At 36.4% G+C, this 25,110-nt stretch overlaps 1 protein-coding gene across 1 annotated transcript in view; it reads left to right on the top strand.

The window, feature by feature from the left end:
* LOC133638627 (ciliary neurotrophic factor receptor subunit alpha-like) overlaps positions 1 to 25,110 on the top strand; it is a 672,972-nt gene that overhangs the window by 543,819 nt on the left and 104,043 nt on the right. Inside the window, exons 5-6 of the mRNA XM_062031418.1 lie at positions 9,490 to 9,607; positions 14,412 to 14,578. Coding sequence (XP_061887402.1) covers positions 9,490 to 9,607; positions 14,412 to 14,578 — 285 coding nt within the window. The remainder of the gene's footprint in view (positions 1 to 9,489; positions 9,608 to 14,411; positions 14,579 to 25,110) is intronic.

The raw sequence follows: 25,110 nt of genomic DNA, 5'->3' as shown, positions 1-25,110 counted from the left end.
CTCGCAGTAAACAGTTAATATGTATTTATTTCATTTTATTTTTTAGGGGGGTAAAAGTCAATATTTATTTATTTATCAGATTAAATTGTTTTCTTGTATAATAAAAGTGAGCTTTTGTTAAACCAAATATTGTGTGTTTTTTTCCATATACAACAACCTATCTGGACTCGATAAGAGAATCGATAAGGAATCGGTTGGATAAGAGGATTCGATAATAGGCTCGAACTCGATAATTTCTCATCAAACATCATCCCTAGAAATATCAGATTGCATCCTGGGAGAACAATCCTCGCAGTAAACAGTTAATATGTATTTATTTTATTTTATTTTTTAGGGGGGTAAAAGTCAATATTTATTTATTTATCAGATTAAATTGTTTTCTTGTATAATAAAAGTGAGCTTTTGTTAAACCAAATATTGTGTGTTTTTTTCCATATACAACAACCTATCTGGACTCGATAAGAGAATCGATAAGGAATCGGTTCGATAAGAGGATTCGATAATAGGCTCGAACTCGATAATTTCTTATCAAACATCATCCCTAGAAATATCAGATTGCATCCTGGAAGAACAATCCTCGCAGTAAACAGTTAATATTTATTTATTTTATTTTATTTTTTAGGGGGGTAAAAGTCAATATTTATTTATTCATCAGATTAAATTGTTTTCTTATTTAATAAAAGTGAGCTTTTGTTAAACCAAATATTGTGTTTTTTTTTCCATATACAACAACCTATCTGGACTCGATAAGAGAATCGATAAGGAATCGGTTCGATAAGAGGATTCCATAATAGGCTCGAACTCGATAATTTCTTATCAAACATCATCCCTAGAAATATCAGATTGCATCCTGGAAGAACAATCCTCGCAGTAAACAGTTAATATTTATTTATTTTATTTTATTTTTTAGGGGGGTAAAAGTCAATATTTATTTATTCATCAGATTAAATTGTTTTCTTATTTAATAAAAGTGAGCTTTTGTTAAACCAAATATTGTGTGTTTTTTTCCATATACAACAACCTATTTGGACTCAATAAGAGAATCGATAAGGAATCGGTTCGATAAGAGGATTCGATAATAGGCTCGAACTCGATAATTTCTTATCAAACATCATCCCTAGAAATATCAGATTGCATCCTGGGAGAACAATCCTCGCAGTAAACAGTTAATATTTATTTATTTTATTTTATTTTTTAGGTGGGTAAAAGTCAATATTTATTTATTTATCAGATTAAATTATTTTCTTATATAATAAAAGTGAGCTTTTGTTAAACCAAATATTGTGTGTTTTTTTCCATATACAACAACCTATCTGGACTCGATAAGAGAATCGATAAGGAATCGGTTCGATAAGAGGATTCGATAATAGGCTCGAACTCGATAATTTCTTATCAAACATCATCCCTAGAAATATCAGATTGCATCCTGGGAGAACAATCCTCGCAGTAAACAGTTAATATGTATTTATTTCATTTTATTTTTTAGGGGGGTAAAAGTCAATATTTATTTATTTATCAGATTAAATTGTTTTCTTGTATAATAAAAGTGAGCTTTTGTTAAACCAAATATTGTGTGTTTTTTTCCATATACAACAACCTATCTGGACTCGATAAGAGAATCGATAAGGAATCGGTTCGATAAGAGGATTCGATAATAGGCTCGAACTCGATAATTTCTCATCAAACATCATCCCTAGAAATATCAGATTGCATCCTGGGAGAACAATCCTCGCAGTAAACAGTTAATATGTATTTATTTTATTTTATTTTTTAGGGGGGTAAAAGTCAATATTTATTTATTTATCAGATTAAATTGTTTTCTTGTATAATAAAAGTGAGCTTTTGTTAAACCAAATATTGTGTGTTTTTTTCCATATACAACAACCTATCTGGACTCGATAAGAGAATCGATAAGGAATCGGTTCGATAAGAGGATTCGATAATAGGCTCGAACTCGATAATTTCTTATCAAACATCATCCCTAGAAATATCAGATTGCATCCTGGAAGAACAATCCTCGCAGTAAACAGTTAATATTTATTTATTTTATTTAATTTTTTAGGGGGGTAAAAGTCAATATTTATTTATTCATCAGATTAAATTGTTTTCTTATTTAATAAAAGTGAGCTTTTGTTAAACCAAATATTGTGTTTTTTTTTCCATATACAACAACCTATCTGGACTCGATAAGAGAATCGATAAGGAATCGGTTCGATAAGAGGATTCCATAATAGGCTCGAACTCGATAATTTCTTATCAAACATCATCCCTAGAAATATCAGATTGCATCCTGGAAGAACAATCCTCGCAGTAAACAGTTAATATTTATTTATTTTATTTTATTTTTTAGGGGGGTAAAAGTCAATATTTATTTATTCATCAGATTAAATTGTTTTCTTATTTAATAAAAGTGAGCTTTTGTTAAACCAAATATTGTGTGTTTTTTTCCATATACAACAACCTATTTGGACTCAATAAGAGAATCGATAAGGAATCGGTTCGATAAGAGGATTCGATAATAGGCTCGAACTCGATAATTTCTTATCAAACATCATCCCTAGAAATATCAGATTGCATCCTGGGAGAACAATCCTCGCAGTAAACAGTTAATATTTATTTATTTTATTTTATTTTTTAGGTGGGTAAAAGTCAATATTTATTTATTTATCAGATTAAATTATTTTCTTATATAATAAAAGTGAGCTTTTGTTAAACCAAATATTGTGTGTTTTTTTCCATATACAACAACCTATCTGGACTCGATAAGAGAATCGATAAGGAATCGGTTCGATAAGAGGATTCGATAATAGGCTCGAACTCGATAATTTCTTATCAAACATCATCCCTAGAAATATCAGATTGCATCCTGGGAGAACAATCCTCGCAGTAAACAGTTAATATGTATTTATTTCATTTTATTTTTTAGGGGGGTAAAAGTCAATATTTATTTATTTATCAGATTAAATTGTTTTCTTGTATAATAAAAGTGAGCTTTTGTTAAACCAAATATTGTGTGTTTTTTTCCATATACAACAACCTATCTGGACTCGATAAGAGAATCGATAAGGAATCGGTTCGATAAGAGGATTCGATAATAGGCTCGAACTCGATAATTTCTCATCAAACATCATCCCTAGAAATATCAGATTGCATCCTGGGAGAACAATCCTCGCAGTAAACAGTTAATATGTATTTATTTTATTTTATTTTTTAGGGGGGTAAAAGTCAATATTTATTTATTTATCAGATTAAATTGTTTTCTTGTATAATAAAAGTGAGCTTTTGTTAAACCAAATATTGTGTGTTTTTTTCCATATACAACAACCTATCTGGACTCGATAAGAGAATCGATAAGGAATCGGTTCGATAAGAGGATTCGATAATAGGCTCGAACTCGATAATTTCTTATCAAACATCATCCCTAGAAATATCAGATTGCATCCTGGAAGAACAATCCTCGCAGTAAACAGTTAATATTTATTTATTTTATTTTATTTTTTAGGGGGGTAAAAGTCAATATTTATTTATTCATCAGATTAAATTGTTTTCTTATTTAATAAAAGTGAGCTTTTGTTAAACCAAATATTGTGTTTTTTTTTCCATATACAACAACCTATCTGGACTCGATAAGAGAATCGATAAGGAATCGGTTCGATAAGAGGATTCGATAATAGGCTCGAACTCGATAATTTCTTATCAAACATCATCCCTAGAAATATCAGATTGCATCCTGGAAGAACAATCCTCGCAGTAAACAGTTAATATTTATTTATTTTATTTTATTTTTTAGGGGGGTAAAAGTCAATATTTATTTATTCATCAGATTAAATTGTTTTCTTATTTAATACAAGTTAGCTTTTGTTAAACCAAATATTGTGTGTTTTTTTCCATACACAACAACCTATTTGGACTCAATAAGAGAATCGATAAGGAATCGGTTCGATAAGAGGATTCGATAATAGGCTCGAACTCGATAATTTCTTATCAAACATCATCCCTAGAAATATCAGATTGCATCCTGGAAGAACAATCCTCGCAGTAAACAGTTAATATTTATTTATTTTATTTTATTTTTTAGGGGGGTAAAAGTCAATATTTATTTATTCATCAGATTAAATTGTTTTCTTATTTAATACAAGTTAGCTTTTGTTAAACCAAATATTGTGTGTTTTTTTCCATACACAACAACCTATTTGGACTCAATAAGAGAATCGATAAGGAATCGGTTCGATAAGAGGATTCGATAATAGGCTCGAACTCGATAATTTCTTATCAAACATCATCCCTAGAAATGTCAGATTGCATCCTGGGAGAACAATCCTCGCAGTAAACTGTCGTGACACTCAGTGTGATTTATTATCGTTTTACAGCCACTATAATAAACCCCAAAATGAATAGTTTTGGTCCAAGCTGCCCATATGCAGTTTTTCAACTGGACCTGATGCATGTAGTGTCCAATATGTGTGGTAATTAATAGCGAGTCTTATATCGTCCATACAGCGCAACATACTGTAACTAACAAAGCGCCAAGTGTGAAATGAATTCCCCCGGCACTTAAAACAGATGAGACGGCAAGCGGATGAATTAATGACTCCGGGTAATTATTTATTTCTCCACTGAAATACTGCTAGCCAGGCTGCACTCTGTCCTCCCTTTACCTGTAAAAAAATAACTCTGGGGGGGGGAAAGGGTAAAAAGCCGCAGAGAGGAAGAGGGAGTGGCAGACGAGTGTGTGCTTCAGTTGCTGAGAAGAAAAGAGCCTAATCTCCAGGGAGGCCAGAGTTGGCATAACATCACTTCTTCTGGACAACCTCCTTCATTCATCCGCCTCGCTCCCACTGCACTATCCTTCTTTTATCCACATGCAATCTTGCCTCCCAACCCTCCTTTGCAGCTCTTTAACCTCTTTTTCCATCACTCTCCTTTTCTTCATCAACACACCCACCACCCCCCCCTCCACAACTTCTTTTAGGAGAGAGTAAATGTTGGGAGCGTTCTATTCTGCTGTAGTTGGACTTTACGTAATGGCTTGTGTGTCTGTCTGGTATTTAACCCTTGTGCATTAAAAAGTAAGATTTTTACATAAAAAAGAAAGTTTATAGGAAAACTTTAAAATGTTGGCAATATTATAATAATCATCGGAATTTTACCTGGTGATGACGAACGTCATAATTTTACTAAAAAAATGTCACTATTTTATAAGAACAACAAAAAAAATGGCCAAATTGTGATAAAAGTCAGAATTTTGTACGACAAATGTCACCATCTTGCATTAAAAAAGTAATCATTTTACTAGAAAATATTGCAATATTACAGAAACAGAAAGAATATGAGAAATTGCTCCCAATTTTGTAAGACACATTGTGAAAAAAAGACTGATTTTAGTTAATTAATTTTGTATTTTTTTTTGTTTGTAATTATTTTTTAATCTTCATCATTTACTTAAAGTTATTACAGTATGTCTCTATATACATATTTATTTAATTTTTGTAATTCATTTTGGCCAAAAGGGGCACATTTCAATTTTTTACACACACTTGTTATTTCATATGTTGACCAAAGGGGGAGCACTTTTAAAACATTTTGACGGATTTTTGAGCGCCGTGTGTAATGTTCTTTATTTTCAATGGAACACTTTTGTCATGTCTGTTCAAGTTTTTGTTTTGGCCATGTGTTTGTTTTTTGGACTCTTTTTAGTTCCTGGTTGCACTTCCTTGTTTGGTTTGGTTTCCATGGTCACCCATTAGTTTTCACCTGTCTTGTCACGCACCTGTTCCACGTTTCGAGTCACGCACCTGTTTTCACTGATCACGTCACTATTTAAATCTGTCTGTTTCTGTTGTTCGTCCTGGCGTCCTCACACTATTTCATCACTCTGCTCCATGTCTTGTCACAGTTCTTTACCAAGTAAGTTTTGTTCATTTATGCCACAGTTAGTGTTTTTGTTTTATTGTTCATAGTTTTAGTTCATAGTCAAGTTTGTATTTCCGCCTTTGTGCGCGCCTTTTGTTTGCTTCCTTTTTTTTGTAGTTTATTGGTGTTAAAAAAATAAATCATGTATTTAAATTCACGCCTTGCCCGCGCCAATTTTCCTTTGCCTTCTGGGAGAACAAACCACGCCGTAGACCCAGTCGTGACATTTAACCCTTGTGCATTAAAAAGTAAGAATTTTACATAAAAAAGAAAGTTTATAGGAAAACTTTAAAATGTTGGCAATATTATAATAATCATCGGAATTTTACCTGGTGATGACAACCGTCATAATTTTACTAAAAAAATGTCACTATTTTATAAGAACAACAACAAAATGGCCAAATTGTGATAAAAGTCAGAATTTTATACAAAAAATGTCACCATCTTGCATTAAAAAAGTAGTCATTTTACCAGAAAATATTGCAATATTGCAGAAACAGAAAGAATAAGAGAAATTGCTCCCAATTTTGTAAGACACATTGTGAGAAAAAGACTGATTTTAGTTAATTAATTTTGTATTTTTTTTTTGTTTGTAATTATTTTTTAATCTTCATTTACTTCAAGTTATTACAGTATGTCACTATATACATATTTATTTAATTTTTGTAATTAATTTGGGCCAAAAGGGGCACATTTCAATTTTTTACACACACTTGTTATTTCATATGTTGAACAAAGGGGGAGCACTTTTAAAACATTTTGACGGATTTTTGAGCGCCATGTGTAATGTTCTTTATTTTCAATGGAACACTTTAAAGTGTTGGTGTTGTTTACTTGAGTCGAATTGCATGTACACTCTTATGTATGACTGCCATCTACTGGTCACACTTATAATTTCTCCATGTACCAAATAAAATAGCTCCGAGGTCGGAAAGCGCAACCAAAATGATCCCGTACAATAGGCGCACCGGGTTACAAGGCGCACTGTCGAGTTTTGAGAAAATGAAAGGATTTTAAGTGCGCCTTATAGTCCGTAAAAGACGGTCCTTTTTTTTTTTCAACCCTTGTGTAATGTTCATATTGTTGTTACTCAGCCAGCGTTTGTGGGTCTGATGGACCCGTTGCATTTTGTGGCTTTTAATGCCTCACAATCAAACACTCTTATGTTAAAATACTGAACAGATGTTTACCTTATCCCAATAAACATCTGTTCATCAGACCCATGCACAAACGCTGGCTGAGTAACAACAATATGAACGTTGCACAGGAAATTTCTCTGCCAGTTTTTGCATCCCACAGGGATTCTTCTTTTGTGTTTCTGCACCTGCGGTTCCCGCACAAGGTTGCAACATTGTTTGTCAACACTGTCTGCTCTCATTTTCTCGCACATTTGACCCTCTGATGTTCTGTGTACCTACACTCTGTCCTCCTCCTGTCTAGGCCTGTTTTGTGTGTGTGTGTGTGTGTGGTACACAGAACATCAATTTCCACACTTCTATTAGCCCCGGGTCCAGTGGACCCGGACATCTTATATGTAATATAAATGTGTAGGGGGGGGTGTGGTCATTAAATATGTATTCTGATATATGTTCTTCACAGAAAATGAGCCAAAGTCAGTGAGTCTCAGTTTGAAAAATTAATTAATTGTATCATTTTTCTTTTAATAAAAAATGAAAACGGGTCCCACAGACCCGAACACCACAAAAAGTACCGTATTTTTCGGACTGTAAGGCGCACTTCAAAAATCCTTTAATTTTCTCCAAAATCTGGTCGCGAGCCAATCGCAGGGCACGTAGAAAAATAAACGTTCACATCACTTATTCCCAGCCTCTTCCCGCTGGCAAATATCCCAGCCTAATGTACGGAATAGGCCTGGTTGTGCTTACCGACCTCCAAGCAATTTTATTTGGTACATGGTGTAATGATGAGTGTGACCAGTAGATGGCAGTCACACATACGAGATACGTGTAGGCTGCAATGTGACGCCAGGAAACAACACCAAAAATGTTAAATGTTCCGTTGAAAATATAGAACATTTAGAACACACGGCGCTCAAAAATGTGTCAAAATGTTTTAGTACGAATTTGAAGCCGCACCACTTGATGGATTGTCGGCCCATTACGGCTACCGTAGTCAGAGGTACAAGTATTAATACGGTGTGTGTATTAGGACCGCAACACATTATCTAGCGTTTTGTTTCACAATATTATGCAAAACCAACTTTTCTTACCTTCTAGTACCATGCTAATTTCCATCTGGAGTCCCTGGCTACCTAAATTAAAGAGATACAAAAATCATGCAATAACATTAAAATTATACTATAGGCATGTAATCAAATTGAATAAAAGTCATAAAATGCCCTTTCATTGACACATTTATTATACAATACAAGCATGTCAATCATAGTGCCCACCTTATTGACCGTGTGAGCAACTTTGATTTTTTAACTTCAATTGTGAATGAAGAATAATCTGTTAGACTTTTCAACTTTGTTGTGAGGTCGTTCCATTCCTTTATGGCTCTATATGAAAAGGCTGATTGTGCAAATTAGTTTTTACATCTGGGTACAGCTACACTGCCCCCTGGTGGAGGTTGGTGTGTTTCTAGTTGTCACAGCAGATGTAAACTGGACAAAGTGCTTAAGTGGCGCCGGTGCTGTGCTATTTAGGATTCGATGGGCCATTCGTATTGACGCCAATCTTTGAATGTTAGCAATCTATATTTTTGGAGAACTAAACAGTGATGGCGGTGTTGTGGTTTTCGCTCGAGGATTTTGAGCGATTTGTTTGCGCTAAGTTTCCGATGGCCTCTGTGTCATTTTGCTTGCCTGGGTTCAACATGTTATACAATAATAATAATACAAATAATAATAGATTTTATTTGTTAAAAGCCCTTTTACATTGAGTAAACAACCTCAAAGTGCTACAGTGTATTAAACAAAAATTAAAATAAAAAGACAATTTAAAAAAAAAAAAAAAAAAAAAACTAGAACAGCCAAATAGCTAAAACTAGTAAGCATATATCTAAAAAAAGTTTGTTTTAAAAAGAAGGGTTTTCAAGCCTTTTTTTAAAAGCATCCACAGTCTGTGGTGCCCTCAGGTGGTCAGGGAGAGCGTTCCACAGACTGGGAGCGGCGGAGGAGAAAGCCCACAATAATAAAAACGAGACATAATCATTGCATTAAAATAAGTTTGAGCTGCCTCCGGTGTTAACCATGAATTGATGAACTTAAACAAGTTGAACAACTTATTGGGGTGTTACCATTTAGTGGTCAATTGTACGGAATATGTACTGTACTGTGCAATCTACTAATAAAAGTTTCAATCAATCAAACGAATTCCTGTTACAAAAACCTATGATGAGGGGATACTATTGTCAATTAGTTTTTGGCTATTATTTGGTTAACAATTGTTCTACTCATCGGTTGTAAGTGAATCAGACGTCTGTTCACAAACCATTTCAGCAGTCAATATGTAGTCATTGTATATAATGACATTCCTGTATATTTCTGTCTCTGACATATTTAATGAATAATCCTACTGGAGTTGATCATTTGTCTTTTGTTTTCCTTGCTAGTTCCTCCTCGGGAGCCGGTGATCACCTGTAGATCCAACACCTATCCTAAAGGCTTCTACTGCAGCTGGCACCAGCAGCACTCCACATACATCCCCACTACTTTTGAAGTGGATCTACAGTGAGTCCTTTTATTTGGTTGTCTTACAGATTGACATGTTTTTTATTTTTTTTTAATGTCCACATGTGATATCTAAAGCTAATGAACGAGCAAAGTTAACTGAAATGCACAGAAGCTGAGAAGTCGCAGTGGATTGACCTCCAAAAACGATATTTATGATGATTGCTGTCCTAATCGAAACATAACCAATTCATCTTTGGGTCGTACCAAAATTACTCAGCAAATTGCGTCTGTTTTAGAATCCCTATCTTGATTACCGTATTTTCCGGACCATAGGGCGCACCGAGTTATGAGGCGCACAGCCAATGAATGGTCTATTTTCGATCTTTTTTCATATATAAGGCGCATTAATCCACGCCTTTTATCTCGACTCGTTTATGCCCTGTATGTAGGCATTAGCCAGGCCTCCCTCGCCCGCCTGCAGCTCGTGCAGAACTCTGCAGACGTGAGCACATCACCCCTATATTAGCGTCCCTTCACTGGCTCCCTGTGCGTTACAGAATCAATTTTAAACTCCTTTTGTTTTTAAATGTCTAAACAACCTCGCGCCAACATATCTCTCCGACCTCCTTCAGCCTTACTGCCCCACCCGATCCCTAAGATCAGCCGATCAGCTGCTACTGACGGTCCCGGACGCAAGGCTGAAGCTTAGAGGTGACAGAGCTTTCGCTGCTGCTGCTCCCAAGCTCTGGAACGACCTACCTCTGAGTGTTAGACAAGCCTCCTCTCTTCCTGTTTTTAAATCTCTCTTAAAAACATACTTTTATTCCATGGCTGAGTGATACCCATCCTGCAATGGCGCCCCATAATACACCTGCTGTGAACCTGTTTTTGTTTTTATATTGTATTTATTTATTTTTTATCGTGTTCTGTTTGTGTTGTGTTGTGTTTGCTCTGTTCTCGTATTATTTTTAACCTGCCCATTGTACAGCACTTTGGCTACCCCTGTGGTAAATTTTAAATGTGCTTTATAAATAAAGTTGATTTGATTTTATTTGATTTTATTAAAGGAGTCATATTATTATTTTTGTTTTCTAAATGTAAAAGACTTCCTTGTGGTCTATATCAGATCGGTACCGGGCCGCGCAAGAAATTATTTATTTATTTATTTTTTATTTTTATTTTTTAAAATTAAATCAACATAAAAAACACAATGTATACATTATATATCAATATAGATCGATACAGTCTGCAGGGATACAGTCCGTAAGCACACATGATTGTATTTCTTTATGAAAAAATAAATAAATAAATAAAAAAATAACCCCCCCCCTCCCCAGTCCATGGGGCAAATTTTCAAGCGTTGACCGGTCCCCAGCTACAAAAAGGTTGGGGACCACTGGTCTACATAACATGTAATGGTGGTTCTTTGGTCAAAATGTTGCATAGATGATGTTTTAAGCATCATCTTCAAGCCGCTTTCTGACAGTCTCTCCAGGATGCGCCGTTTTGTGGGCGGGTCTTATTTACGTGCCTCCACTTCGACAGCGTCTTCTCCCTGTCATCTTTGTTGTAGCGGTGTAGCGTGCAAGGACGGGAGTGGAAGAAGTGTCAAAAGATGGCGCTCAGCCAGCGTTTGTGGGTCTGATGGACCCGTTGCATTTTGTGGCTTTTAATGCCTCACAATCAAACACTTTTTATGTTAAAATACTGAACAGATGTTTACCTTATCCCAATAAACATAAACATCTGTTCAGTATTTTAACATAAGTGTTTGATTGTGAGGCATTAAAAACCACAAAATGCAACGGGTCCATCAGACCCACAAATGCTGGCTGAGTAACAACAATATGAACATTACCACAAGGGTTAAATTGTCAATTTATCAGACTGCACCTACACCCCATAATCCAGATTTTTTTGCCACACTTTTTTTTATTGCAGACAACTAAGAAAAAAACGGGTAAAAACACTGAAAACCTAAAATAAACAAAACCGGTGTCATGACGAGGGGGTTTTCGCAACTTACTGCCAGGATTGTTCTCCCGGGATGCAAACTGACTTTTCCGGACCAGGGTAGCAGGTATGAACATATTTAATTCCAAAAACTCAAAAGGGTACCAAAAAAAACAGAAAACAACCCGAAGGCGAGCGTGCCCATCGCACGCGGAAGCTAAGGCAAAAAACTTAGGACGTGAAACATGAAACTGAAGACATGAAAACCTCACTAAACTGTGGCTTGACACAAATAGCATGAACTATGGAAAAAGACATGGAACGAGCAGCATGAACTAAGCAATCGCATGAATACAAGCATGAACTATGGCATGAAAATAACATGAAACAATCGCATGAATACAAGCATGAAACTATGGCATGAAAAGAACATGAAAAAATCGCATGAATACAAGCATGAACTATGGCATAAAAAGAACATGAAACAATCGCATGAATACAAGCATGAACTATGGCATGAAAAGAACATGAAACAATCGCATGAATACAAGCATGAAACTATGGCATGAAAAGAACAATGTCGCCAGACCGACTAACTGGCAACGACAGGCTTAAATAATAGTTTCCTGATTAGAGCAAGTGTGTGTCCCGAACCCATGAGGCAGGTGAAACTAATGAGTCGCCATGGTGACTAAACAAATAAGGGAGCGCAAACAGGAACTAAAAGAGTCCAAAAACTACCGTATTTTTTGGACTAAGTCGCAGTTTTTTTCATAGTTTGCATTAGCGTAAAATATCCAATAATATTATTGATGTCATTGACGTAAGAGACTAGACGTATAAGATTTCATGGGATTTAGCGATTAGGAGTGACAGATTGTTTGGTAAACGTATAGCATGTTCTATATGTTATAGTTATTTGAATGACTCTTACCATAATATGTTACGTTAACATACCAGTTGGTTATTAATGCCTCATATAACGTACACTTATTCAGCCTGTTGTTCACTATTCTTTAGACATTTTAAATTGCCTTTCAAATGTCTATTTTTGGTGTTGGCTTTTATCAAATACATTTCCCCAAAAAATGCGACTTATACTCCAGTGCGACTTATGTTTTTTTCCTTCTTTATTATGTATTTTCGGCCGGTGTGACTTATACTCCGAAAATTACGGTAACAAAAAATAACAAAAACATAATCTAGACCACAGATCGTGACAACCGGAGCAGGCCAGGGATTTATTAATGAATTAAAGAACTACTGAAAGCCACTACTAGCGACCACGCAGTCTGATAGTTTATATATCAATGATGTAATCTTAACATTGCAACACATGCCAATACGGCCGGGTTAACTTATAAAGTGACATTTTAAATTTGCCGCTAAACTTCCGCTTGAAAACGTCTATGTATGATGACGTATGCGCGTGACGTCACGACGGCAACGGAAGTATTCGTACCCAATGTGTCTCCATACAAACTGCTCTGTTTTCATCGAACAATTCCACAGTATTCTGGACATCTGTGTTGGTGAATCTTTTGCAATTTGTTTAATGAACAATGGAGACTGCAAAGAAGAAAGTTGTAGGTGGGATCGGTGTATTAGCGGCTGGCTGTAGCAACACAACAAGGAGTACTTACTTGGATAGCAGACGCGCTAGCCGATGCTAGCCGCCAACCGCACGGATGATCGGGTGAAGTCCTTCGTCGCGCCGTCGATCGCTGGAACGCAGGTGAGCACGGGTGTTGATCAGGGCTGTCTGGCGTAGGTGGAGTGCTAATGTTTTTATCATAGCTCTGTGAGGTCCGGTTGCTAAGTTAGCTTCACCGTCGTTAGCAACAGCATTGTTAAGCTTTGCCAGGCTGAGAATTATTAACCGTGTAGTTACATGTCCATGGTTTAATAGTATTCTTGATCTTCTGTCTATCCTTCCAGTCAGGGATTTATTTATTTTGTTTCAATCTGCATTTGAGCCAGATGCTATCACGCTAGCTCAGTAGCTAAAGAGCTTCGCCGATGTATTGTCCTGGAGATAAAAGTCACTGTGAATGTCCATTTCGCGTTCTCGACTCTCATTTTCAAGAGGATATAGTATCCGAGGTGGTTTAAAATACAAATCTGTGATCCACAATAGAAAAAGGAGAGAGTGTGGAATCCAATGAGCCAGCTTGTACCTAAGTTACGGTCAGAGCGAAAAAAGATACACCCTGCACTGCCTCTCTAGTTCTTCACTGTAACGTTCCTCATCCACAAATCTTTCATCCTCGCTCAAATTAATGTGGTAATCGTCGCTTTCTCGGTCCGAATCTCTCTCGCTCCATTGTAAACAACGGGGAATTGTGAGGAATACTAGCTCCTGTGACGTCACGCTACTTCCGGTACAGGCAAGGCTTTTTTTCATCAGCGACCAAAAGTTGCGAACTTTATCGTCGTTGTTCTCTACTAAATCCTTTCAGCAAAAATATGGCAATATCGCGAATGATCAAGTAAGACACATAGAATGGATCTGCTATCCCTGTTTAAATGAAAAAAATCATTTCAGTAGACCTTTAAGAATGGGTGTGGGCTGATGAGGTGTGTTTTAGCATCCGGTACACACTATCACCCTCACTTGTGGTAGGTGGAGACCAATGGAGTGTGTCTTTGTCTTTCATCCACCCACATCATGAAGTCCCGCAGCTCTAACCACAGCGGGTGGCCCTCATTAATACCGTAATACCATTATAACTGTATTAGAAAGATAATGAGGTGTAGGACTGGGAGAATGATGATAAGGGTAAGTCATGTGGTCACTTTCTCTAGCCTCCTGAGAGAAATACCCATTTTGTCAGCCATCTTCTCAACAGGATTGGACAGAAAAATGCCACGGCTTCTCATTTCCGTCCTGCACTTGTTCTGTTTCCAGACATAACCAGCGTTCACTGGAGGTGCAGAAAGATTCCTTCCATAAGAACCGCTGCCACGTACGTTTTCCAGAGGTCTTCTCCAGCTTCCCCTACACGGTCAACGTGACGGCCATCAACGCTTTGGGGAAATCATCCAGGACCTTTTCCTTTGAGGAGTCAAGTATAGGTAAATGCTTTTTTACCGGAGTTGTTTTTTCCAATATCCTTTTGGTGTACCTCCCCCATTGTTGTTGTGAACATGTTGTGCAACGTTGCATGCTCACTAATCAAATGTACTTTTGGCTGCGGTGTTTGAAGTCATTCTGCTCTACGTTTCGCCGCGTCGTTGCAAAATATGCGGACCTTTTCGTGAACGTTTACCAACTATGTTTGGCTCAAACCTGGCACAGTCCTAGGATTATTTCCCACAAATACTTGACAAAGCATCAGAAAACGTTGAAAATCTAGACCAGGGGTTTGGCAACCCAAAATGTTGGACCAAAAATACAAAAAATGTATCTGTCTGGAGCCGCAAACAATTTTAAAGTCTTATATAAGTGTTATAATGAAGACAACATATGATGTAAGTGTCTATATTAGTTGTATTAGCCTACTATCAAAATGACTTTAAAAGTCTTAATAAAGTGTTATAATGAAGACAACACATGATGTAAGTGTCTATATTAGTTATATTAGCCTACTATCAAAATGACTTTAAAAGTCTTATATAAGTGTTATAATGAAGACAACACATGATGCAAGTGTCTACATTAGCTATATTAGCCTACTATCAAAATGACTTTAAAAGCCTTATATAAGTGTTATAATGAAGACAACACATGATGTAAGTGTCTATATTAGCTATATTAGCCTACTATCAAAATTACTTTAAAAGTCTTATATAAGTGTTATAATGAAGACAACACATGATGTAAGTGTCTGTATTAGCTATTTTAGCCGACTATCAAAATTACTTTAAGTCTTATATAAGTGTTACATTGAAGACAACACATGATGTAAGTGTCTACATTAGTTATATTAGCCTACTATCAAAATGACTTTACAAGTCTTATATAGGTGTTATAATGAAGACAACACATGATGTAAGTGTCTATATTAGTTACATTAGCCTACTATCAAATACGACTTATATAGGACTTTAAAAGTGCTATTATACAGCATTATTCACATGTGAATAATATAAATACAGTCTATTATACAGCAATATTCACATGTGAATAATATAAATAGTCTATTATACAGCGTTTTTCACATGTGAATAATATAAATACAGTTTATTGTATAGCATTATTCACATGTGAATAATACAGCATTATTCACATGTGAATAACATAAATATAGCCTATTATACAGCATTATTCACATGTGAATAATATAAATACAGTCTATTATACAGCATTATTCACATGTGAATAATATAAATACAGTCTATTATACAGCATTATTCACATGTGAATAATATAAATACAGTCTATTATACAACATTATTCAGATGTGAATAATATAAATCCAGTCTATTATACAGCGTTATTCATATGTGAATAATATAAATAGTCTATTATATAGCATTATTCACATGTGAATAATATAAATACAGTCTATTATACAACATTATTCACATGTGAATAATATAAATAGTCTATTATACAGTGTTATTCAAATGTGAATAATATAAATACAGTTTATTGTATAGCATTATTCACATGTGAATAATACAGCATTATTCACATGTGAATAACATAAATAGTCTATTATGCAGCATTATTCACATGTGAATAATATAAATACAGTTTATTGTATAGCATTATTCACATGTGAATAATACAGCATTATTCACATGTGAATAACATAAATACAGTCTATTATACAGCATTATTCACATGTGAATAATATAAATACAGTCTATTATACAGCATTATTCACATGTGAATAATATAAATACAGTCTATTATACAGCATTATTCACATGTGAATAATATAAATACAGTCTATTATACAGCATTATTCACATGTGAATAATATAAATACAGTTTATTGTATAGCATTATTCACATGTGAATAATACAGCATTATTCACATGTGAATAATATAAATACAGTCTATTATACAGCATTATTCACATGTGAATAATATAAATACAGTCTATTATACAGCATTATTCACATGTGAATAATATAGATACAGTCTATTATACAGCATTATTCACATGTGAATAATATAAATAGTCTATTATACAGCATTATTCACATGTGAATAATATAAATACAGTCTATTATACAGCATTATTCACATGTGAATAATATAAATACAATCATGTGTGTTGTCCTACAGAAAATATATTTAAACCAAAAAATATATATTTTCTTCATCTTTTTCCATTTTCACACATCTCTGAAAGAGGTCCAGGGAGCCACTAGGGCGGCGCTAAAGAGCCTCATCGGTGGTTGCTGACCCCCGATGTGAGGGCATCTCATTGGAGATGTCGGCCCCTCCCTCAATGTTGAAACATTTGTTCAACCACAGACGACTTGATTGTATTCACTCCCTCGGGTGGCTGCTTTCACACACATCAGTAATCAATGCCAGAAAGACGGCAAAATACAAAATGCACGAGACAATAAATGAAATGTGGAGCCGGGGCCTTTTTTTTTTTTCCCTCGGCAAACAAGCATAGTCCGTTTGCCAGAAACTAACGAGCGGAGCTTTGAAAAATAATCGGAGCTGATGAATTGAAGCTGATGTGAGTGTTACAAATGCGTGGTCAGACGTCTGAATAAAAGATGTCAGATAACACAGCTTGTAAACACATTTATCTTTCCTCCGATAATTCAACGCTGCTCAAGTAAAAAAAGAACAAAAAAAAAGGCCAGGGAAGCAGCATGGGTTGGGGTGGACTTTCCGTTAATTGGCGCAATCACAACGTTGCAAATTCCTGGAGGGTTTTCTTCTTTTTCTTCTTGTCATCGCATTCAACAGGAGAATAATTTCCAGCGACACATGGGTGATGTAATTTGTCCATCCCCCACTTGGAACAAAAAGTACAAATCAATCTGCACATTCGTCTCAATGCTTCCCAATTAGTAATAGTTTCTTACTCCCTTGAAATATGTTATGTTGTTTTGTGTAATTCTGCGGTAACTGCACATTGTTTGCCCATCAGCTACAGTAAAAATATTGTTTTTTTATATATATATACATATATACGGTGGTGGTCAAAAGTGTACGTACACTTGTAAAGAACATCATGTCATGGCTGTCTTGAGCACATACTTGTTGGTCACAAAAGACATTCATGAAGTTTGCTTCTTTTATGAATTTATTACGGGTCTACTGAAAATGGGTCAAAAGTATACATACAGCAATGTTAATATTTGCTTACATGTCCCTTGGCAAGTTTACCTGCAATAAGGCGCTTTTGGTAGCCATCCACAAGCTTCTGCTGGAATTTTTGACCACAAAATTGGTGCAGTTCAGCTAAATGTGTTGCTTTTCTGACATGGACTTGTTTCTTCAGCATTGTCCACACGTTTAAGTCAGGACTTTGGGAAGGCCATTCTAAAACCTTCATTCTAGCCTGATTTAGCCATTCCTTTACCACTTTTGACGTGGGTTTGGGGTCAATGGGCCCCTTTCAGCAACCGTTCTTAAGAACACATTTTGTTCTTAGGCCCATTTACCAAGTTTTTAAGGAGATTTTTGTATTCACCAATGTTTTCTTAGCTGGGATTTGTTCGTAGGTGAGAACAAAATTTACGAGTGCTCCAGAGCACTCTTAGGGTGGCCTATTTGTTCTTAAGTGTGACAAGTTCCCTTACTTCTATTGTCTAATGTTTAATTAATATCATAGTTTATATATATATATATTTACACTACCGTTCAAAAGTTTGGGGTCCCCCAAACAATTTTGTTTTCATTTCTAAGAACAAGAATAGACTGTCGAGTTTCAGATGAAAGTTCTCTTTTTCTGGCCATTTTGAGCGTTTAATTGACCCCACAAATGTGATGCTCCAGAAACTCAATCTGCTCAAAGGAATGTCCGTTTTGTAGCTTCTGTAACGAGCTAAAGTGTTTTCAGATGTGTGAACATGATTGCACAAGGGTTTTCTAATCATCAATTAGCCTTCTGAGCCAATGAGCAAACACATTGTACCATTAGAACACTGGAGTGATAGTTTCTGGAAATGGGCCTCTATACACCTATGTAGATATTGCACCAAAAAGCAGACATTTGCAGCTAGAATAGTCATTTAGCACATTAGCAATGTATAGAGTGTATTTCTTTAAAGTTAAGACTAGTTTAAAGTTATCTTCATTGAAAAGTACAGTGCTTTTCCTTCAAAAATAAGGACATTTACATGTGACCCCAAACTTTTGAACGGTAGTGTGTGTATATATATATATATATATATATATATATATATATATATATATATATATATATATATATATATATATATATATATATATATATATATATATATATATATATATATATATATATATATATATATATATATATATATATATATATATATATATATATATATATATATATATATATATATATATATATAGCAAAATGAGCGAACACGCGCACGCTACAAGATGCCGTTGATCGTGCCCTGGGGATGGAGCGCATATTTCACCACCATGTAGACCTATTTGCCCGAAGTGACAAATATTTATCTGAACCCTTTAGACTACCGAGAGCAGTCCCCCCTTTCTCAAACTTACGTTTTGACACTATGTATTTCCCCCCGCGGGATAATACGAATGTATTTTCTGCAATCTGTTTGTTTTTTCTTTCTTTTCCGCCGGAATTGTGCCCTTATATGGGGAATCAAGGGCGTTTACCGATGCACTTTACGGAATTAAGGGTGTTTACCTATGCATATTGGGGATATAAGGGCGTGTTTATATGCAAATCATGATAAACACGCACATGCTAACCATTTGGCATTCAGCAACTTAAGAACAGCAGGTGGGAACAATTTGGTCGTTTAAGAACACATCATTAATTTTTAAGGAAGAAAGATAAGAGGAGAAGTTAGGGATTTATTGCTGAATGGGTGTTGGAACACCCAACTGCGCCCAAGACCCAACCTCCGGGCTGATGATTTTCGCTTGTCCTGAAGAATTTGGAGGTAATCCTCCTTTTTCATTGTCCCATTTAAAGCACCAGTTCCATTGGCAGCAAAACAGGCCCAGAGCATAATACTACCACCACCATGCTTGACGGTGGGAATGGTGTTCCTGGGATTAAAGGCCTCACCTTTTCTCCTCCAAACACATTGCTGGGTATTGTGGCCAAACAGCTCCATTTTTGTTTCATCTGACATCACATGGACAAAGATAAGAACTTCTGGAGGAAAGTTATGTGGTCAGATGGAACAAAAATGGAGCTGTTTGGCCACAACACCCAGCAATACGTTTGCAGGAGAAAAGGTGAGGCCTTTAATCCCAGGAACACCATTCCCACCGTCAAGCATGGTGGTGGTAGTATTATGCTCTGGCCCTGTTTTGCTGATATATATATATATATATATATATATATATATATATATATATATATATATATATACATTATAGTGTCTTCAAAGTGTGCTGTTTCTTATTAAAATAAGGACTTTTGTTGACGCTACAACCAATTATTCAAATCCACATTGTTTCTTATGGGCAACTCTTACTTTTCCGTTGACGAAGTATGTCCAAGACCACTTCGGTTCATAAATAAGGTTCCACCCGGTTTTATCGTGTTAACCTTGAAAGAAAACACACTCAAAACAACACCTATCTGGGCAGATGTTGCTTTAGTTAGTCAAATTTGGATGACAAATGCTGCGTAAAAGCCTCTGACGGTCGGGCTCGTAAAGTCGTCTTTCCGTGAGACCGCAGACGTTTATGCAGGATTGTTAAAACTCCTAAAGCACCGACTGCAGGGTAATGAAGAGAGAAAATGTGTCAACTTTGGGGAAGGAATGAGCTGGACTGGAACAGATAAGGGAAGAGCTTCCAGCAGTTCTCAACTGGGTTGTATCACTTCTTTGAGAGTGTGAGGGTTTGCAATAAAGTGATCCAGTGACATGTTCAACCAAATCCTGGACACAGGACTCATGAAGATGTTCATGCTGGCCAGATTAACGCCTTGGCTGAGGGAACTTCCTTTAACAAAATGCTCCTTATTCTGCCTTCTTTTACATGTCCCTGTATTTCTTAAAGAAGTATCTTATTTCTTCTCTCAACTTCCGAGTCTCTTTAGTCCTCATTCCTTGCTATTGTTAATGTGAAGTGAAGTGAATTATATTTATATAGCGCTTTTTCTCAAGTGACTCAAAGCGCTTTACATTGTGAAACCCAATATCTAAGTTACATTTAAACCAGTGTGGGTGGCACTGGGAGCAGGTGGGTAAAGTGTCTTGCCCAAGGACACAACGGCAGTGACTAGGATGGCGGAAGCGGGGATCGAACCTGCAACCCTCAAGTTGATGGCACGGCCGCTCTACCAACCGAGCTATACCGTCCCTAATAATTAATAATATATAGCTTTTATCGTCTACTTTCTCTCAGCTTGTACATTAACAAGTTTTCCGTTTTTGTTTCCACCACATTTCACAGTTTTGGGTAGTTTATACAAACCAGGCTAAAGACCTATTGGGGAGTGGTACAGTCTACGTTTACACTGATACCATGTAGGGTTGTACGGTATACCAGTATTAGTATAGTACCGCGATGATAATGAATCATATTGGGTCTCTAAAAAGTACCGGTCACCCGTCATCGTCACATCGTGGCATTGCTGGTTTTACGAGCAGAGGAGCATGTTCGGCAGCGCACACACACAGAGTACTTACAAGCAGACACAGTGTGTAGATAAACATGCTTCACTACACACCGTAGGACGAGACAATAGCTCACAGGCGTCACCGCTAACAAAAGCCAGCGTCCCTGAATGTACACAAACGCCATGGGTGGATCTACACCTGACATCCACTGTGATGATACCAAGTACAGGAGCGTATCTAGTCAATACTACTATGATTATATCAATATTTTATAGCATCGCAAAATCTTCTTTCGTTTAAAAAAAAATGTATATTATGTTTATAAACTCAGGAATGACCATTATGACCAATGTATGATCCTGTAACGACTTGGTATCGGATTGATACTCAAATGTGTGGTATCATCCAAAAGTAATGTAAAGTATCAAAGAAGAGAAGAATAAGTGATTATTACATTTTAACAGAAGTGTAGATAGAACATGTTGAAACAGAAAATAAGCAGATATTAAGAGTAAATGAACGAGTAAAATAATAATTAAATTTTCTACCACTTGTCCTTTATAATGTGTACAAAATAATAGGTGTATAAATGACACAATATGTTACTGCAGACTAATTAGGAGTCTTTGTTTGTTTACTTACTACTAAATGACAAGTTGTCTAGTATGTTTACCATTTTATTCAGTTAATTTTTTAGATTATTATTATTTCTTCGGTCAGTGGTCAACAAAATTAACAAACACTTTTACATAAACAAACAGTTGTGCATTCATAAATTGAAAATGTTGCAGACCGAAAGGGTTTAGGCTGAAGTTGAACACTTAAAACTACTTATTCAAGGACTAAATTGCAATAACAAACATATGTTCAATGTACACTAAGATTTTGTGTTCAAATAAAGCCAATAATGGCATTTTTTGTGGTCTCCTTTATTTAGAAAAGTATCGAAATACATTTTGGTATCGGTACCAAACTATTGGTATGGAGACAACAGAAGAATAAGTGATTATTACATTTTAACAGAAGTGTACATAGAAAATGTTAAAACAGAAAATAAGCAGATATTAACAGTAAATGGACAAATAGATTAAAAATGTGTTTCCTACCACTTGTTCTTAATAATGTGTACAAAATAATAGGTGTATAAATGACACAATATGTTACTGCATACGTCAGCAGACTAATTAGGAGTCTTTGTTTGTTTACTTACTACTAAAAGACAAGTTGTCTAGTATGTTCACTATTTTATTTAAGGACTAAATCGCAATAATAAACATATGTTTCATGTACACTAAGATTTTTTGTTAAAATAAAGACAATAATGACATTTTTTCTTGTCCCCTTTATTTAGAAAAGTATCGAAAAGTACAAAAAAGTATCGAAATACATTTTGGTACCGGTACCAAAATATTGGTATCGGGACAACACTAATACCGTGTAAATAAACAAACAAAATCAGATGCAATTTCTGTCTTTTGCTGAAGTGTAAGTACATAAAATAAGGGTAATACCTTACGAAACAATATGAGTTAAAGGCCTACTAAAATATATATTTTTTTATTTAAACGGGGATGGCAGATCCATCCTATGTGTCATACTTGATCAGTTTGTGATATTGACATATTTTTGCTGAAAGGATTTAGTAGAGAACATCGACGATAAAGTTCGCAACTTTTGGTCGCTGATAAAAAAAAGCCTTGCCTGTACCGGAAGTAGCGTGACGTCACAGGTTGAAAGGCTCCTCACATTTCCCCGTTGTTTACACCAGCAGCGAGAGAGATTCGGACCAAAAACAGCGACAATTACCCCATTAATTTGAGCCAGAATGAAAGATTTGTGGATGAGGAACGTAAGAGTGAAGGACTAGAGTGCAGTGCAAGACGTATCTTTTTTCGCTTTGACCGTAACTTAGGTACAAGCTGGCTCATTGGATTCCACACTCTCTCCTTTTTCTATTGTGGATCACAGATTTGTATTTTAAACCACCTCGGATACTATATCCTCTTGAAAATGAGAGTCGAGAACGCCAAATGGACATTCACAGTGACTTTTATCCCCACGACAATACATCGGCGAAACACTTTAGCTACGGAGCTAACGCGATAGCATCGGGCTTAACTGCAGGTAGAAACAAAAGAAATAAACCCCTGACTGGAAGGATAGACAGAAAATCAACAATACTATTAAACCATGGACATGTAACTACACGGTTAATGCTTTCCAGCCTGGCGAAGCTTAACAATGCTGTTGCTAACGACGCCATTGACGCCAACTTAGCAACGGGACCTCACAGAGCTATGCTAAAAACATTAGCTATCCACCTACGCCAGCCAGCCCTCATCTGCTCATCAACACCCGTGCTCACCTGCGTTTCAGCGATCGACGGCGCGACGAAGGACTTCACCCGATCATCAATGCGGTCGGCGGCTAGCGGCGGCTAGCGCGTCTGCTATCCAAGTCAAAGTCCTCCTGCTTGTGTTGCTGCAGCCAGCCGCTAATACACCGATCCCACCTACAACTTTCTTCTTTGCAGTCTCCATTGTTCATTAAACAAATTGCAAAAGATTCACCAACACAGATGTCCAGAATACTGTGGAATTTTGCGATAAAAACAGAGCTTTTTGTATTGGATTCGATGTGTCTGAATACTTCCGTTTCAACCATTGACGTCACGCGCATACGTCATCATACATAGACCTTTTCAACCGGAAGTTTGGCGGGAAATGTAAAATGTCACTTTATAAGTTAACCCGGCCGTATTGGCATGTGTTGCAATGTTAAGATTTCATCATTGATATATAAACTATCAGACTGCGTGGTCGCTAGTAGTGGCTTTCAGTAGGCCTTTAAAAACAAAGTGTACCAAATTGTTCAATAAAAGTCAGGCTTTTGTCAACGTTTTTTTTTATCGCATAGCGACAACGTGAACACATCGGATTTAGCGTTAGCCTGTTAGCATTAGAAGTTGACTTGTGGTGGATACCGTTCCAACATCTAAGTAAATAGTGAATATTTAATGTGCTGTACCTTCGTTTACTGCCTGCTCTTGTTCACATTTAGCCTCAGACAACGAGGTCACAGAGTCCCAGCGAGCAGCTGGAGTCGCCGCTTGGAAGTCCGTCTGAATACTAAATCATTCTCTGTAAATACGTTGAAAAGAGCCCGTCCACTTCTCGGAGCTTTGCATACCGAGATGAAGTTTGTAAAGAATAATGAACTGCATACTAGTTTAAACACTACTGAATGAATACACAAGGTACACTATATTGCCAAAAGTATTTGGCCACCCATCCTAATGATGAGAATCAGGTGTCCTAATCACTTGGCCCGGTGTATCAAATCAAGCACTTAGGCATGGAGACGGTTTCTACAAACATTTGTGAAAGAATGTGATTCCCAGCCTGTGCAACAAATCCAGTCGTGAAATTTCCTCGCTCCTAAATATTCCAAAGTCAACTTTATTATAGGAAAAGTGAAGAGTTTGGGAACAACAGCAACTCAGCCACCAAGTGGTAGGCCACGTGAACTGACAGAGAGGGGTCAGTGGATGCTGAAGCGCATAGTGCAAAGACTTTCTGCACATTCAGTTGCTACAGAGCTCCAGACTTCATGTGACTTACCAATTAGCCCACGTACAGTACGCAGAGAGCTTCATGGAATGGGTTTCCACGGCCGAGCAGCTGCATCTAAGCCATACATTACAAAAGTCCAATGCAAAGCGAAATTTGGTGGAGGAGGGATTATGGTGTGGGGTTGTTTTTCAGGATTTGGGCTTGTGGCCCCTTAGTTCCAGTGGAAGAAACTTTGAACGCTCCGGGATACCAAAACATTTTGGACAATTCAATGGTATGACACTGCAAGTTCAAGCTCCTTGAATTCCTTCTAAGTCTATCTGATAGCTCAGTTACAGCTCGTT

Source organism: Entelurus aequoreus, linkage group LG21 (genome assembly GCF_033978785.1).
Source record: "Entelurus aequoreus isolate RoL-2023_Sb linkage group LG21, RoL_Eaeq_v1.1, whole genome shotgun sequence".
Classification (NCBI taxonomy): domain Eukaryota; kingdom Metazoa; phylum Chordata; class Actinopteri; order Syngnathiformes; family Syngnathidae; genus Entelurus; species Entelurus aequoreus.
This window is presented reverse-complemented; position numbering and strand designations above follow the sequence as displayed.